The 17925-nt window shown below is 47.4% G+C and overlaps 1 protein-coding gene across 1 annotated transcript in view; it reads left to right on the top strand.

Moving 5' to 3' along the window:
- The window catches only part of LOC142589825 (mannan-binding lectin serine protease 1-like), a 45072-nt gene that overhangs the window by 9989 nt on the left and 17158 nt on the right, over positions 1 to 17925 (top strand). The window contains exons 2-8 of the mRNA XM_075701413.1: positions 2442 to 2548; positions 7336 to 7504; positions 8859 to 9040; positions 10605 to 10820; positions 12791 to 12958; positions 14146 to 14349; positions 15391 to 15540. Of these exons, the coding sequence (XP_075557528.1) occupies positions 2442 to 2548; positions 7336 to 7504; positions 8859 to 9040; positions 10605 to 10820; positions 12791 to 12958; positions 14146 to 14349; positions 15391 to 15540 (1196 nt within the window). The remainder of the gene's footprint in view (positions 1 to 2441; positions 2549 to 7335; positions 7505 to 8858; positions 9041 to 10604; positions 10821 to 12790; positions 12959 to 14145; positions 14350 to 15390; positions 15541 to 17925) is intronic.

The raw sequence follows: 17925 nt of genomic DNA, 5'->3' as shown, positions 1-17925 counted from the left end.
CGGCGACTTCCACAGCAATTCACGGTATACGACGTGCATGCGCAAAGGTCCTAACATGTAACGTATAGCTGTAGTGTATCATGTAGCGAGAAAAAATAAAACTCTCTAGTGTAGCTCGCGTCTCTAGGTGCTCGAAACGCTCCTTAACATTCACAATAACAGGAACGCGTCAGAATGGTGGTGTCTAAGTTCAAGCCCCAGCGATGGCTTTTTCTGGGGAGCAAAACCATATCTAAGTTTTTTTTTTGCTGGCAGCATGCGCCAGAAGCGACTGCGGGAGTCGGAGGCGCCACGTTTGGGACGTCACCTATAGATCCTTCTCGACTCCTACACGCAGCCTTGGGAGCCACCCTTTGGTATCGACCCTGAGCTCGTGGGTGCCAGAGGAACCTTATACAGTTGCCGTTCTAACGTCTCATTTCTAAGGCTGCAGAGGGGCACATTCTTTAGCGGTGTTACCCGACCACACGCCTTGGATCCGTCATGAGAAGGCGCTGTATCAACAACAACGAGTTCAACAGACCGAATTAGGTGACTTGCCAGAAGTGTCAAGCGAAGCACCTGTGAAACCAGCGTAAACAACAACAACAACAACAACAACAACAACAACAACAACAACAACAACAACAACAACAACAACAACAACAACAACAACAACAACCGCTGTGACCATGCTGCTAACGCAGACTGGAGGTACTATTCCGGGCATTGTAAGATTCCACCACTTGTCAAATTTGCCATTTAGCCATCTCTGATTGGCTCAGAGGGCTGCTACGACCTCCCTAATTGGCTGAAAATGCCACCATTACACCATTGCAGAATTTGGCAATTAGGCATGATTAGACAATAGCCAACCACTTGCTTGTTCCACGCCTTTTGGTTATTAGTTACGCTATTCCTGCAGCGCTTACCGGCCTCAGCTTCTGCCAGCTTCTGCCAGTTGGTTTGGGTCAGAAATCAAAGAGCCTCAAATTTTTATCATTCTCTCTATTGCGAGAGCAATAAAATGGACACTCCGGGCGCATTTCTGCCCTCGCCGTCGGCGTAGCCGTGAGGTTCCGTTTAAGTCCAAGGGCTATAAAATAGCCGCGCGCCGTATGCTGTATGTGCGAGTGAAAGCGTGCGAGGGTGTGCGGCCGATCGCGGCTCAATCTCGCGCAAGCAAGCTAGGAAATCGGGGAGGAAGCGCGCCGTCTTCCGTCACGTGCAAGGCTTCTGGGGGAGGGTAGGAGGAGGGGGGCGCTGTACTCCGGGCCACTGTATCTTGAAATCCATCTGCGACGGGACAGAATCCGCCCGTGCACTGAGTTTTCGCGGCGTAGTTCGCGTTATGCAAGACACAGCACGAAGGTCAATTCGCTCGCCGCTGCTGCCGCGCTTCCTCATTCCAGCGTTTTGACAGCGACTTTCCGCGGTCATCCAGTGAGATGTATGCACGTTTGCTTGTGCGTGCATGACACCACGCTTGTTAATTTGGTTAGTATGCCTATGTTTACAAGATTGTACGACCGATAAGACTACTATCCTTACTCCGTATAGCTCTCAACTAACATGCTGTCGCAATCGATGCTGCAGCTTCTCGGCGAAACTGCGACTTTTTTTTTTAGTTGAGCGTCACTTACCGGTTTGGCCCACTCACGTGTTACTTTTTCAGGAGCTACTGAGAGCTGTGTTGGTTTTGCATTTTATTGCGATTCCAATTACACGGATGCTCGAGGTACGTTTTGTGCTGTCTGTCTGACACGTTTCGCGTCATCGTTGCACTGTCCAGCTTATGCGAGGGTTGCCAGAGAGGCGGTGTGCGTCGAATCCAATACCCATGTTTGAGTAACAATGACTCTGTTGATAACGGCCGTCTGAGTTGCTTCTTATTAAACATTTGCGCGCACAAAGACAGGACGTCGAACGAAGAAGGGACACACAACAAGCGCATACTTCGACTGGCTTTTATTGTGACAGCGACATATATATATATACGCTTCCACAATCAGAAAAAACAGGATGGCAAGAAAACAAACAAACGACGCGCAAAATTGCATAGCCACATGTGCCGGCGAAACCAACCCTTGTCACTGTGATTCCTTTTCACAGTCCAGAAACCTCACTTCCTTATCACTTAATGCTACAGACGGGGCACTAACACAACTCTGATCATGCCGAAGAATTTTTCTGGCCTCAACTATTTCCCTGGTTAGCCGATTTATGGGAGAATATAATATCGTGCATCTGTTAAAGATAGGATAACAACCATTGTATGACTTGCAAGAGTTCTGCCATGTGGCCTTCGATGCCTTGCTTTACCTTGCGGCGATGTTCTGCTAGCCTCTCGTTTACGCATCGGCTGGTTTGGCCGATATAATACTTGCCGCACGGCAAGGGAAACCGATATACTACGCCTTCTTGAGTTGCTTGATTAAAGAGCTTTAATACATTTTACGCAGATGCCTGCAATTCTCCATAGACCCGGCGGACGGTTCCGTGCGTCTCCTCAGAGGCAGCAGACCGTACCTGACAGCAGCCGAACCTGGGTCAGTGCGCGAATTCAGGGGTGAGTGACAGTTTACTGGGCACGCCATTTCTAACGAACCTCGTGCATTCTACACTCGTGGTGTCCTGACCACGCCAGGACGAGAATTTCTGTGCACGCCATCCATGGCTTCCGAGATCTGGCCCGAGCTCCGTGATTCTGGAGGCCGTGCTTACGATGTTGCTAGTGGTTCCGCTGTTTTGGTGTCGAGGCACGATGTTTACCGTTGGGGAGTCCAAGTGCGAGATTGGCATGAAGGCTCTTTGTTTTCCGGGCGATCGCGTTTACGGAGCGGGCGTATTTAGAAAACGTTTGCTTTCCGATTAGAATATGCACTAATTACGCCATTGCAGATTATAATAAATGAACGAAAGACCGACCCGACCCGACCCGACCCGACCGACCGACCGATGGACGGACGGACGGACGGACGGACGAACGAACGAATGAACGAATGAACGAATGAAAATAAATAAATAAATAAATAAATAAATAAATAAATAAATAAATAAATAAATATTATTTTCTTGCATTCTTGAGAGGAGACAGGACAAAAAGCTCGATCATCTGGAGGGAAGTGCTTTCCCTTTCTGCACTAAACAGCATGTGTAGCAAAACGTGGTTCTTTAAGCGTCAAAAATAGACGTCATAGCATATGACTGATTGACCGATTTGAGGTGAATTATTTATGCTGCAATAACAGGGTGGAAAAATTTGGTGGACGCTTAAGCTTCGCCTTTGAGTGTGGAACGCGATAGATTTCGAAGATTTCTGAGTGCTATTCACGCTTCCCGGTAACCGCAGCTTTGCCGCGGAGGCGAGCGCGATGGCGTTGTTGCAAGGAACCGAGCGGGCGTCGCCGCTCGGAAAAAGGGGTTTGTGTTAGAGTGTCCGCGTAACAGAATTCTGTTTTCAAGTATATTCAAATTGAACTCCGACGCTATTATGTCTGTTGGCTCTGGTTAGGTTGCACTGTACAATTTGTCTGTCGTATTTTACTTCGAGGAATTCACTTAGTTCCGTACCGCCTCTGCGCCACACGGAGGGCCTGCGTGGTTGTGGTTCGGAATGATTTTTCGCCCAGTGACGTCCGACGCCAACATCAGATTTTTTTTTTTTTTGCGACACTAGGCCTTGAGCCCTATCGCATTAATAACTAATGGGCTGATAGAGGTCCCTACGGCTGTTAACTGTTTGGCACAGGTTGCGCAGCAAGTGCTTGTTCGTTATCGTGCGATCTCCTAGTCGTTTCAAACTGATTCGACGCTGATTCTGCTACTCGGCTATTCGTCCTACATGAATGTGAAGATCGAGCTAGAAACAAGCGTACGCGATTACCCGCTGTGGTGGTTTAGCGGCTATGGTGCTGCGCTCATAAGAAAGTGTTCGCGGGGTCAAGTCCCGGCCGCGGCAGCCGCACTTCGATGGGGCCGAAATGCAAGAAAGGCCCCTGTCCCGTGCATGGGGGGCGCTGTAAAGATCCCCTGCTGGTCGAAATTATTCCGGAGTCCGCCAATACGGCGTGCCTCGTAACCAAATAGTGGTTTTGGCACGTAAGATCGCAGAATTGAATTCAATAGTACACCCTTGTGTATTCAAACAATGGTTATTGCAAGCAGTTTGTTGAAAGGCAAAGTAGCATGACAATATAAGGGCGACATAACATCGATCATGGTTGCAATCTTTATTAAAAGGGCCTTGTGCTCCAAATTGTTGTTTTTATTCGACATTTGCTTACTGTACGACTTGGCAGTGTCTCCAACACCAGTGAGAACATCGAAATAAGAGCCTTCGATATTTTGATTTGCTTGTCAAATTGCTTTCCCTGCCGACTGTGGCCTCATACATCAGCAATTATCTGCAGCGGATGTGACGCAAAGGCACGTGACTTATGCTGTTAGTTTTGATTGGTTAGGGATAAGGAATATATTTTGTGTGCTCGAGCCGTATATGTGGTGAATACCTTAAACATGAAAGCGGATTTTTGCTTTTTAAAGCTACGAAGAGGACGCACATCTGTGCGGTAAACATTAATTTTGTTTGCAGCTGACACTTGGGGCACTGTCGAACGGTCGACACTCGAAATATAACACAAAAACGAGCATTTGCACGTAGCACGTACGGATGAACGGCGTGTAAAGTTCATTCTGTATATTTTTGACAAACATTTGATGGCTACTCATAAAATTTATTGTGCGTGAGACGATGCATGTGCAAGCGCCTCAACTAGATGGCGCCACTATATCAAGCGAGGCAACGAAGAAAAGGGCCCCAATGGGAAGAAAACCTCCGGTATCGCGTGATGTAAGCCGCGTTTTAATTGGAAGCAGCGTAAGTCCTCGCTGGGCGAGCGTAATGGAAAGCGATAAGCCTCTTTCAGTCATCCGCATTTATTTTGAACTTGGAAGTTGAACAACTTTTGTCTGGCTGCGTCAGTTCCCGTAATTATTTTTGCGTCGCCAGCGGACCAGCCCATTGCTGGCGACGTGCTGGTCCAGATGAAGCGCAGTAACACGCCGCTGCAAAGTAGCACAGTGTACAGTGTACAGTGTACTACAGTCGAAGTACACTGTACTAGAAGGCTTCTATTACACTGTAGTCGAAGGCTCTCACAGTGCTGCACACACGTGCATTGGAATGATGTGCAGCCTTCGCCAGAGCGTCCGCCTCCTTGTTGTCCTGGAAACCGACATGCAATGGGACCCATTGTAGCGACAGCTCGAAGCCACTCATGACAAGGGCACTAAGCTCTGCTGCTATCAGAGAGACGCAAAGGCCGGCAGCTTCCATTGAATACCCAGGAGCGCGGGCCGCAAATCGCTAAGGATCACGACCGGCATAGAGTTTCTCACTATAACACCTAGAGGGAAATCTGGCGCCATCGTCTAAGGGAATTTCCTAAGGGGCGCTGTGCCGTCATGGGAATGACGATGTATGTGTCTGTGAGGGTTGTGTTGGGTGGTGTTGTAAGAGGCTTCGTCTAAAACGCGGATATAGCTAAACAAATACCGCGTTCTTCAAGTAAACTCTTCATAAAAGAGTTCATTTCAGCCATATAACATGTTCCAATGAAGTTTACTCACCTACAATGCATAACTAAGCGAAGAAAAGCAACAACAGACGACAAACTGTTCGAAAGCACGCGCGAATCTTGTCGTCTGTCCTCTAACTTTAGCAGCCCGCTGGCACTTTTTACGTTTCATATAATTGTACATGCAATAACAAGTTCTCATAGCTAAACAATACATGTTGTTGTGTAATAATAAAGATAAAACAGCTGTTTACGTGCTGTTTTAGTAGAAAATGAAATCAATGTGACAGACGGAACGGTGCTTGCCAGGCGCGTCTTCAAGGTGTCCTGGCTCTCCGAGAACGATGCCAATCCGAAGTCACAATATACCGGCATTCCCATGCGTACCAAAGCCCAGCAGCGCCAGATTTCCCTCTAGGTAATGTGGTGAGAAACTCTAAGACGACCGGGGAATTCGGCAGGGCCTGCGCCAGCAGGGTCGCCGTCAGCTGCAGGCGGGCCATCTCTGCAACGGCTGGGCTTGCCGCGAAGGGCTGGCGGCCCACTCCCGAACACCGAATGGATCACGCGTGATCAGGCGGAGTGTGTTACACAGAAGACACGCGAATGTGTGTGCCCACAATGCTCACGTCAGCGGCGGGAAACAGGACGCTGCCTGGCTCAGGCAGAGCCAGCTGAGCGCAGCGTAATAGTGCGTGCACTTGGCCTCGTCGTTTTACAGCCAAGCTGTTAGCCTGTAGTTGGTCGGTATTTTTCGTGTCAGTGAGCAAAATGTGGCTGGATCATTGCTCGATTTAGAACACATGCTTTGGCGCTGCTTGGCGTTGGCCGGTGATGGTTCTCGAGGTGAACAGTGGTGGCAGCGGATGCTGCACCGTGAAGTGCTGGCGGACCAACTCGGGGCTGTCCAGAGGGCCCGTGTGACGGCCTCTCTGTACCGACGTGGGAGCGGCCCGCATCAGTCCCAGACTGATCCCTCAGGACCTCAATAAAGTTATTCATACCATACCATACGGCGACAGTGCAGGGCCACAAACAGTGGCTCGTACCCCCGTAAGGCAGATGCTTCAAGCAATCAGTAAAGTGAAGCAAACAGTGCATACGTTCTTTGAAATCGCGCACACAACATACAGAACTACATACGTTTCGATAAAGAACAAGCTCAAAACAAGCATCCGAACCACGTAATTGATGATAAGGCGCTCCTGATAACAATGCGAAGCACGTAGTGCTCCCCACATACGTTTCCCCGGTAAAGATTACTGTTGCCCAAGCTGCCGCGGCGACGGCAGCTCGCGACGTGATGAGTGGCTTCCCTAGCCGTTCGTGTGAAATAACCAGCCTAGCAACTGATTTTTAATGCTGCTACAGCACAGCTATGGGCGGCAGCGTGCTCTCAAAATGTACTATTACTAACATTACTTCCATTATACTCTAAATTATCACTACTACCATTAGTCTAAAACCATAAAGTATCGCATAACCCCCTCAGCAGTTGTGTGGGGTTGTTTTCAACAGCTTCACTGGAAATCCACTTTCGCAGGGCTGGGATGGCAAGCGAGTTTTTTTTCTTGCAGCCAAATGCACTGCGCGTCTGATCTGGAGATATTCCAACCCCCCACGAACGATCCGCGCATGCGCCGTCGATACCAGGACAGCACGGCGGCGGCAGCGCCGAAGGCCCAGACGCGCTTCGAGTGTCCGAATAAAGTCTATTGCAGTAAATACCAGTATTAACCTAATTTTAAACCACTTTGCATTGACTTCTGATGTGCAGATTGCGGAGGCAACCTGACGGCGTTTCCGTTCCCAGCGAGAATCTACTCTCCGGGTTACCCGAGGACCTACGAGTCGAACCAGCAGTGCCGTTGGGTCATCACCGCGGCCGAAGGGAACATCACGCTGAGGTTCCTCAATGTTCAGATCGAGGAATCGCCCGGATGCGAGTACGTTTTCAAAGAGTTTCCTAGACACGACTGCATAGTCAGGTCGTGCGTCTCACGAGCGTGAGGATGACGTGGCGCGTGCGGCGTCAGTCAAGGAAAACTACCGAGCTTTAGGGGGACGCTTAAGGGAAAAACAAAGTTCAAACTAAACTGGCCCATTACACTAGGTAGATTGCTTAACGAAGGGAAAATAAGACATCCACCCATTCGTAGGAATTGCTACAAAGGAAACCCATATGGGATCCTCGAAAGACAGGCCTCACAGTTGAAGAAAAATTCGTCCTGGTCCGGAGCAAATTCCAGGACCACGAAGAAATCCGGGACCAGGAAGACAAATTCGTCCTGGATTCGCCCCGAACGAGGACGAATTTTTCTCCAGCTGTGAGGCCTTTCTTTCGAGGATCCCATATGGGCTTCCTTTGTAGCAATTGCTACGAACGGGTGGATGTCTGATTTTCCCTTTATTAATTACTCCTCTCCATCTTCCGGGTTTCCACAGAACTATTACATCAGGTAGATTGCATTGCTTGCCGCTCCGATTACGATTCAAAAATTCACAGCCCGCAATGCATGACTGAGAAGTTCGTTGTTTCATCCGTACCGCAGGTATCCGCCCCATTCGTTCGCCTTCGTCTGCATCATGGATCCTCTGGTCTTGAAGAACACAGTATGCGACTCAGTGTATCCATAAATGTTTACAATGTTTATAGTATTTGTTGACCTAGTATTTAGGCCTCTCGCCTCTTCAAAAATAATAAAGACAAAGCACCAGCTGTCGTGGCGTGGCTGAGTGTCTACGCAAAAAGTCGCGGTTTCGTTTCTGGGATGCGGGCGGCGGTGACGTAATGCAAATAATGCTTGTGTGACATGCTTTGGGTACACCGTAAATAAAATCCCAGTGGTGAAAATTAAACTGAGGCCCATGTAGTCCATGTTTTGATTTGACATGTCAAATCAATCAATCAATCAATCAATCAATCAATCAATCAATCAATCAATCAATCAATCAATCAATCAATCAATCAATCAATCAATCAATCAATCAATCAATCAATCAATCAATCAATCAATCGATCGATCAATCAATCAATCAATGTACAAATCCGTTGGAGTGGAGGCTTAGTAAATCCTCTATCATGCAAACTTAGAAGATCGTGAAGACATGTTGATTTTCCCGGGCCAGCACCTTGTGCCCTCATAAATTTTTGGTGGTGTCTATACTCAGGCATGTCTTAGTTGTGTATTAATAAAATAGGTAAATAATTGGATTGCATTCGAAAATCAAGCCCACGCTTACCTTTTGAACTTTTGTCTACTCTGGCGCCCGTGCTAAATGTATAACTCTCTCGTTCAGTTTCGACAACGTCGATGTCCTGATCGGCCCGAGTCAGGAATCCGTGGGTAAGATGTGCGGCGCCATCTCGAACCACACCGTGGCCACCAACTCCTCATCCGTCACGGTGGTGTTCAAGTCGGACGAGTCCTACGAGGAGAAGGGGTTCTCTATGGAGTTCCACGCGGACATTGACCCCTCAGGTGAGTTATTCCCATGAGCATAACAGATTCGAATCTGTTAACTTGACGTCGCAGATTTCGGCTGACCAGAGAAGTACATAAGCTTCCGCGATGCCTCGTGGTGTTGCAAATATCTGCATTCAAATACTGCAAAGCGCGGCGCGCCTTCGACGCCTTCTTGGACAACACAAAATCCAGGCCAGACTTGGAATAAATTTTCTATACCCGATTGCGGTAATATCCTGGCTGCGTCCGCGTTAAACGTACCATATTTATGGGTCTATACGTCGATATTTCATGTTTTTGGAATAACATTAGAGCACGCTTTGCTGGGAGTCAAATGCGCGATCGGGTGCTGTGGAGCAGAAGGCCGTCTGGCGCTGACGAGCAGAAGGCCCTAGCCACTGATTTATTTCAAGGCAGGTGCGTTGCATGTTCTCGTTGCATGACCTTTCCTCCCCTCTATTTGGTTTAGTGACTGGCACTGTAAACTTCACCGAAAAAAAAGCGATGAAAGAGAATCAAGAGAGAGGGAGAATGAAGAGGAAAGGCAGGGAGGTTAACCAGATATAAGTCTCCGGTTTGCCACCCTACACTGGGAATGGGGGATAAGGGTTAGAAGGATGACACAGAGGAAAAAGCTAAAAAAAAGGAAAAAAAAGAAACACGCACACATTGAGACATACACACAAAAGGCGTTCTAGTTAAAGCCATTCACACAGGCCGGTAGATCGCAAAAAGTGCAATAGTGCTTGCGCGGCCTTCTTCTGTGACGGTAGGTCCTTTCGATGTTGTAGAACTCTTTTTTGGGATAGCGGTTGGTCGTCCAGTTGGTCAAGTTCGTGGCAAAGACATGCCCTCTGTGGACTCTACTGCGGGCAGGCGCACAAAATATGGCTAATTGATTCTTCATGGCCGCAGTGGTCACAGGTTGGGGTGTCGGTCATCCCTATGCGGAATACATAGGCTTTGGTAAAGGCAACGCCCAACCAAAGTCGATATATTAGCGTGGCGTTTCTACGGCGGAGCTGTGATGGCGCTCGAAGACTTAGTGTGGGATCAAGTGAGTACAGTCGCGTATTTTTTAAATGTGGCTCATTCCATTGCGACGCGGTGCACTGCCGAGCAAGTCAGCGGAGCTTCCGTGCTGCGTCATTCTAGAAAGAGGAACTGGGACGTGGCGCTCCTCAGTATAGGCTGAGCGAGCAGCGTGATCCGCCCGTTCATTGCCGATAATCCCGCAGTGACTTGGAAGCCACTGGAAGGTTATTTCATGGCCTGCATCACTTACATGGTGTAACGTCTCTGTAATATGGAATATTAGTTGTTCGTGCGGTCCGCGTCGTAAAGGTGACAGTAGAGACTGCAGTGCCACCTTGGAATCAGCAGAATATTGTCCACTTGCGTGGCGGTTCATCACCAATGTGATGAAGGGCAGTAAAGAGCGCTGCGAACCGCGGACAGAAACAACGGCTTTACGCGGCAGACGAGCGAAGATGGAAAATGACGCCGCTGCTTATCGGGCCACAGCTACGCATCACGCGTTGGCAGACAAGTCGGACCTCTGCGCGTGTTCTCAATGCAGGTCTCGCCGAAGAATGCGGCGGCACCCTGGCGGGCGAACAGGGTAACGTGACGAGCCCAGGCTACCCGGTCCAATACCCGCACAAAAGCAGCTGCTGGACGCTCGTGAACGTGGAGCCCGGTCGCGTCGTCGTCATGCGCTTCGAAGATTTGGCTCTGGAGGCGGACGACTTGTGCACCTTCGATTTCGTCGAGATCTTCGACGGCCCTACCGAAGGTGCGTACAACGCGCGCGGTTCCGTTAAAATAGAAAACAAGAATGTGTAATGCTATTCATTGCCACTGCTGCTTTAAAGAAAACCAAATTACTCCATAAGTGAGGTTTTTTAGCGCACGAAAAGGGGCGAAAGGCAGTGGCAAGACGTGGACACAGCGCTAACTTCCAACAATTGTTTGATTCCACGAAGCGGCACACACATATATAGGTAACACACACCACCGTACGCATGCGCACATGTACTGATTTTTAATCAAAGGAGACGGCACTGAGACATGTGTAATGGAAAGTTAAGATGATATCAAAGATGAAAGAACGACCATGCATAGCCAAAAAAATTTTTTTTGGCTCGCTAGTTTAGTTTAGGGAGCGCATGTGTTAGCGCGCCTTCAATCGATCTTTCAAAAAAATAAAAAAAAGAATTCGATTTTTTAAACGCGGCGCAGAGGGCGGTCTGATCGAGATGGCATTTTAATCTTTCGATTACAAATTTTTTTTGTTGGCTATGCATGGTCGTTCTTTCATCTTTGATATCATCTTAACTTTCCATTACACATGTCTCGGTGCCGTCTCATTAGATCAAAAATCAGTACATACGCGCATGCGTACGGTGGTGTGTGTTACCTGTATATGTGTGTACCGCTTCGTGGAATAAAACAATTGTTGGAAGTTAGCGCTGTGTCCGCGTCTTGCCACTGCCTTCGTCCCTTTTCGTGCGCTAAAAAACCTCAGTTATGGAATACCAGCACGCCCTAACCTACGCTCTTTCCAGTTACTCCATAAGTCTTTGTCGAATAGTCCCACATCATCTGGTGTTTCTGTGTAAGGTGCACGTAATTCGGCATGTATGACCGCATGAAATTCATATGCATGAAAATTTTGACGCATATACGTACTTTCTTTGGTGAAACATGTGTGCTGGAGACCATTTGTGCGCATTTTCGGAACAATATATGACCGTAATAATCTCGTATAATGATGTGTGACTGAGCATGCATAAATATGCGCATGGTGACGCATATTTATGATCCAACATAATTACTTTACTGCGCATTTTCGACAGTGAATTCATACTGGAATGCGCCCCTCTGTACGAACTTCAGTATTTCCACATTTTTTTGTGCGATAATTCAAATTATCTCGCATAATAATTCGCAGCGCAGAAGTACACGTGATTCGAGCTTTATGATCACGGGGAATTTTTTCTACGCGGAAGTTTGCTCGCACGCGCGTAGTTTTGACAGAGCATTCCTAAGAAGGGTGCTTCCGGCCACAGTAAAATAATTTGGCATGTTTCCGTACCACTATCATGTGATTCGTCTGGTGCGTTAATGCAAAAAAATATTTTGGTTTGAAGCACGAACATCACAGCTGTGACAAGAGTTTTCTACTACTACTCCAAAATCGCACTGCACTGCCTGCAAAAACAAAGAAAAAGAAAAGAGAAGTAAAGGAAAGAAATTCAGTGTTGGATTTTCTACTGCTCTCCTATAAGGAAAAAGATCGCAGGTGTAAATTATGTCACTGTGAGAATCCACAAAAATTGAAAATTGGGACGATACGTTTCGCACTTCGGCATAAACTGTCCCTCTACTTGCTGTCACGAGCCGCAAATAATCTGCGATGCGCCAGAATCTCCACAAAAGTCGCAGATCCGGGCGCTGATTCTCTAGACGCTTTGTCAGGTTCCGCCATACTCTCGAATTCGCCTTCTCGTGTATTCTTGAATGGACCTCGGGGATGCTACAGCCTCTCTGATTTGCCAGAAACGCCGCCATGTAGCTGCAGAATTCGACAATGCGGCCGGAATTTGAGAATGGCCCGAATAGCCATATCATCATAGGTCGCCGTAAAAGTATACAAACTTCCTGTCGCAAAGACCTGTATCGCTGGAAGGCGAAGATTCTGATAAATACCGATCATGTGTGACTTCTTCAACATTTCTCTCTCTCTCTCTTTCTTTTGTACAGAATCTCCATCTTTCGGCCGATTCTGTGCGGAATCGCAAAAGCGCACCCTCAGATCTACAGGCAGCAGTGTCCTGGTCCACTTCAAGTCTGACGACTTGATCAGCAGCCGGGGCTTTCTGCTCGTATACGAAAGTGACATCGGAGGCATCAAGGTCAGCCACGAAGGAGGTAAAGTGCGAGAGGAAAGAAACGACGATCGGCCGTTGCGTGAGCTAGTATAGATGTAACACGACCTCTTCTTGACGTTTAAAAGTTGTATACGTACGCCGGGTGTTCGGTGTGAGAAAGAAGATCATCTTTGAGCAGGCCAAACGAGATCACGTGGGGAAAAAATGAAACGTAGCCGATTTTATCCACTGACGTACCGGGTAGTACCACTTATAGCGGAAACACTTTACTAGCATTCGAGCGCTCACGGCAACTTATGTTTAGCACGAAAGCCAGCGGACCAACGCATCTTATTAGGTATCTGCAGTAGGCGCCGTGTAAGGTGAACTTACAAAAGGAAGCGGAAGAAATGCTGAAGTTATGTTCGCTCAATTGCTTGCAAGATGTACATCCGCTAAAAGTGGACTACCCTGCATACCCAGCGAGGATCGCGAATGCGGAAAAAGGCTTCATGTAGTCTCATCGCCTTTTCAGCGAACGTTTTTAATGTGACCAGGTCGAGCAAGCAAACGTGTTTCAATTTGCATCCGCTACGCTCGCGGGCACTCGGAAAATATGGAAAACCGAATGGTGGCAGGCCGCTAATGTCGCCGTAAGGCTGCAGCTCCTGTGCAAAATATGTGTGCGAAAAAAGAACAAAACTGAGTGACTTTCTACTTGATGCAGGCTGTTCAAAGTGACAGTGAATCAGAATCGACACCCAAACTGAGAAATAATAATTTTTTCCCGTTTCCTTCCTAGCGTCCATATACATATATATTTAAAATTTTGCTGCAGTACACCTCTTACGAAGTGGGAGTTGACGCTCCATGCCTGCTTTACTTCATCGCAGTCTTTACACCCCAAACAGGCAATCTCTGAAGGCCGTGCTGCCCTTCTGCCGTGACTCGAGCTTGAAACTGTGCAACAGCCTCGACTAACGAACAGAAATCACTTGCCACTCCGTGCGAGGTTAGATAGCTTCCAGTATTCTCAAACGCTACAAGTCGTAAAGGAGGTTCTGTGAGAAAAAAAGCTTTAGTGTGTGCACGCATGTTTCGTGGGCGTAGGTGCCATCAATGCGTTCGTACGTTCATCCTGCGTATCATGCCTTTCATCCGGCACGCGGACAACGTAGCGTGCCAGGCAATCACCTCCAACTTTTTCTTTTTTTTTTTTTGCTATAGTCATCGTCTGTCTCTGTACAGGCTGCACCGTGACTTCAGATTTCGAGAGCGGCACCGTGGCCACGCCCGACTACCCCGACAGGTACCCTGCGTCGGCCCACTGCCTGCTCGACCTGGAGGCCCCGCGAGGGGCCAAGGTGGCGCTTCGGTTCGTCGACTTCTCGATCGAGTCGGACGCCGACTGCAACTTCGACTTCGTCGAGGTTTCGGACGGGCACCAGGACGGTACGGCAGCCGTGATGTTCGGCAGTGTCGCCGGGAGACATTTCCTTTGTGACCTAATAATAATAGACCTAATAATCATAGAAGAAAAAAATGTAACAAGCATAGCCTAATACTGTAAAATTGAGCATGTAATGCGAAACCGAGTACATAGTAGGAGGAAGTACTTTAGAGACGCAAAATACAATGAAAAAAAAATTTTTTTCCCTCATATAATGCAACCAAAAGCACTTCGTTCTTGGTCGTATATACCTGTAAGACCAAAACCACGGTGACCATAAAATCATTGATACGAGAATGTCATATGAGACGCGGCTTTGATAGGCCAACATCCCGAACAAGCGCTTCAATCACCGTATTAACTCGTTTAAGACCCGCATGTCCCTTTTCCCCTGTTTTTTGCTTGTTTTTTTTTCATAAACCGACATTGCGCGGGTCCTCAAACCAAGCTTATCGTGACTCACTGGTGACGCGTGCTTAACCGTGGCGGCTACAAAAGGCATGCACGCCCTGTGTGACTGCGTCAACTCTGTCACTGTACTTATTATGTATTCGTCGTTTTCGCTGTCACCATTGCTGAACCGAACAGCTCCAACATATCAATTGACGTGAATTTGCAGTGGTGAAGCACTATTTAGGAATGCGTTGACTTATTGGGCTTGTTGGTCGACATTCACAACGAAAAGAGCGGCATAAACATGGGCGACCGAAAAAAATGATACCAACGCTTTTATCGTCCTCTCGTTCGTCCGTGTTTGTAGCGCTGCTTTCACTGTGAAGTTTCAGAAGATTTCTTGGCAAAGCTCCAAATTAGGGGCTGCGGGCCACGAAAAAGTAAATAACATACACGCCATGCTCTATGGTAAAAAAGAAATAGCCTGAGATAGTACTATATTCGCTTCACTCCCATAGAATGACGCGGGAACTTTCAGTACTGCCGCCTTGCCAAACGCATAATCTCGAAACGAGTCGTTGAGATTTTCTGCTACTATCGCTACGATCGAGTTACCTCCGAGCTCCGTTCTCTCTTGGCCCTAACCCCAGGTTGGCGATCTCTGGGCCGACTGTGTGGGGACAAAGGCCAGAATGCAGAGCTGGTCACCTCGGAGAACCGCATGCGACTCAAGTTCCGAACCGACGACTCACATGAGTCTCGAGGCTTCATGGCGAACTTCCATGTGATTTTCCCGCAAGGTAAGTGCGTCAAGTGGAAAAGCGCGTGTGCTCAAGTTAACAAATGTCGCTCCTTGCGTGTACTGCTAACACCAGGGGCTTCAAACGTGCCTCGGGAATCACGGGTAACACGTTCTCACGAAGGCATAGTGACGGCCGAAGAACCAGACAGCGCCAATACAGTGAGTCACGAATCTAATTCTCTGTAGGGCGAACTTGTGCGCAGGGAAGCCAGTATGGTGCTCAAAGCACGACGATAGCGGCGAGCCCAATTGTCGACCTTCGAATCTGAACTGAAGGGTCAAATCCATCCGTTATTTATGGACTTACCACGGTAAATGCAAGAGTAATCACTCGCACTCGCTTACAATGTGCGACCGTCTTCGGCTTACTTAACCTAACCTAACCTAACCTAACGTAACCTAACCTAACCTAACGTAACCTAGCGTAACTTGGCGTAACCTAACCTAACCAAACCTAACCTAATCTAACGACAACTATAGCAATGCTAATGGTTGTGCTTGGACTCTATACACTATGGGATTCAACCACGGGGATGTTTGCTCTGCAGTCCATTAATTTATTTTCTTGTGCAGTGTAACCGATGTACTGTTAAATTTGTATCTTTTCTATTTTTGTGTGCTTTTTAAACAATCATTATTGATTCTTAATACTATTATTGCGTTCATTTTAACACGCCATCTATCTATGGCATGCCCGATAGTTTACTTGTGGTTTTAACTTGGAATGATCCACCCATTTCTCGACCAATCGTGTATAGTGGGCATGAGCCACGAACAGAATGGGCGGGTTAAGAGCAACGACGCCTAGAACAGTGTATAGGCGCGAAGCAGCATGTAGGATAACTACTTTTGGGTAAAAAAGAAACATAAAACAAAAACAAAACAACACCCTGACAGGAACGAAGCGTCTTTTGCGCGTGGGTAATTCTTAAGGATGTTCTGTTCCGCCTGGTTACGTAGGCCTCCATTTGTCTGAATACTAAGTATCTGTTGGCCTAGCGCTTTGCAGAGCTCTACGTCTTATTTTCATGTAATAAAGAAGAAAAAGCGTCCGTCGCCTAATGGTTAGAATATCGGGACAAAGGTCCTATGTTCGAATCCGGCCGCCGGACAGTTTTACACACACACACACACACACACACACACACACACACACACACACACACACACACACACACACACACACACACACACACACACACACACACACACACACACACACACACACACACACACACACACACACACACACACACCCACACCCACACCCACACACACACACGCACGCACGCACGCACGCACGCACGCACATATATATATATATATATATATATATATATATATATGTGTGTGTGTGTGTGTGTGTGTGTGTGTGTGTGTGCGTGTGTGTAAAACTGTCCGGCGGCCGGATTCGAACATAGGACCTTTGTCCCGATATTTATATATATATATATCCAGGACATCACGGTGAGGCCGACATCAGTACTTCGTCTGGAGTGTGTATGTAATTGCTCTCGGAATAAAAAGCAATCTTATTTAACTGGCGATAGCAAATTTTCCCATACCCTTCAAGTTCGTCTTTACAGGAGTATTCAACAAAGTTCATTATGTTCGTGCTTTGCCCGCATCACCTTGTGAACAGATGCGTTATTACACAGTTTTGTGCTTTCTGGATCACGTGAGTGCATTGTCTCGTTGTGGCAAACGATAGAGAGAGAGAGAGAGAGATATGTACGGAGGGGAAAGGAACGGAATGCTGGAAGGTTAAGACATAGCATTTTCATCGAAGCCGGCACCAATTTCTCCATTCAAATACATGTGAAACACAGAAACGGTCGCGTTGCACAACCGCTGAAGCAATTTCAACACAACTTTGCTGAATTTAAGAGAGAAAACTGCATTCTACCACCTGCATGAAGCAGAATTTGGGATTTGGGGCCTGTTTTCGAATCTAAAGGTGACTATTCGATTCGAAGACCAAAGCCGAATTGCTCATTACTTAATTGGTTATCGGAAAGTTTCGCATATTCACACCTCCTTAAAAAGGACTTATATAAATGCATGCAACCCTGCTTCGCCCCGAAATTTCAGGAATGTTTTGTGCATTATGGGTGCCTTCCTGAACCGACGTGAAGTTCATGGTGTGGTCGCTGCAGATGAGGCCCTCGGAGTAATAGCTCACAGATATGTACTGGTGCTGAGCAATATTTTGGAACATATGTGTTCTGACAAGTCGCCAAATAAAAGAAAAATGTGAGTCAAAGAAAGAAAGTCAGACTTGGGGTAAGCCTCTCTACCCTCTCCAATACGGAAATTGAAAGAAAGAAAGAACATGGAACAACTATCCCCATGGTATACTAATATTCTCCCTAAGACCTTGGGT

This window comes from Dermacentor variabilis, chromosome 8 (assembly GCF_050947875.1).
Source record: "Dermacentor variabilis isolate Ectoservices chromosome 8, ASM5094787v1, whole genome shotgun sequence".
NCBI lineage: Eukaryota > Metazoa > Arthropoda > Arachnida > Ixodida > Ixodidae > Dermacentor > Dermacentor variabilis.
This window is presented reverse-complemented; position numbering and strand designations above follow the sequence as displayed.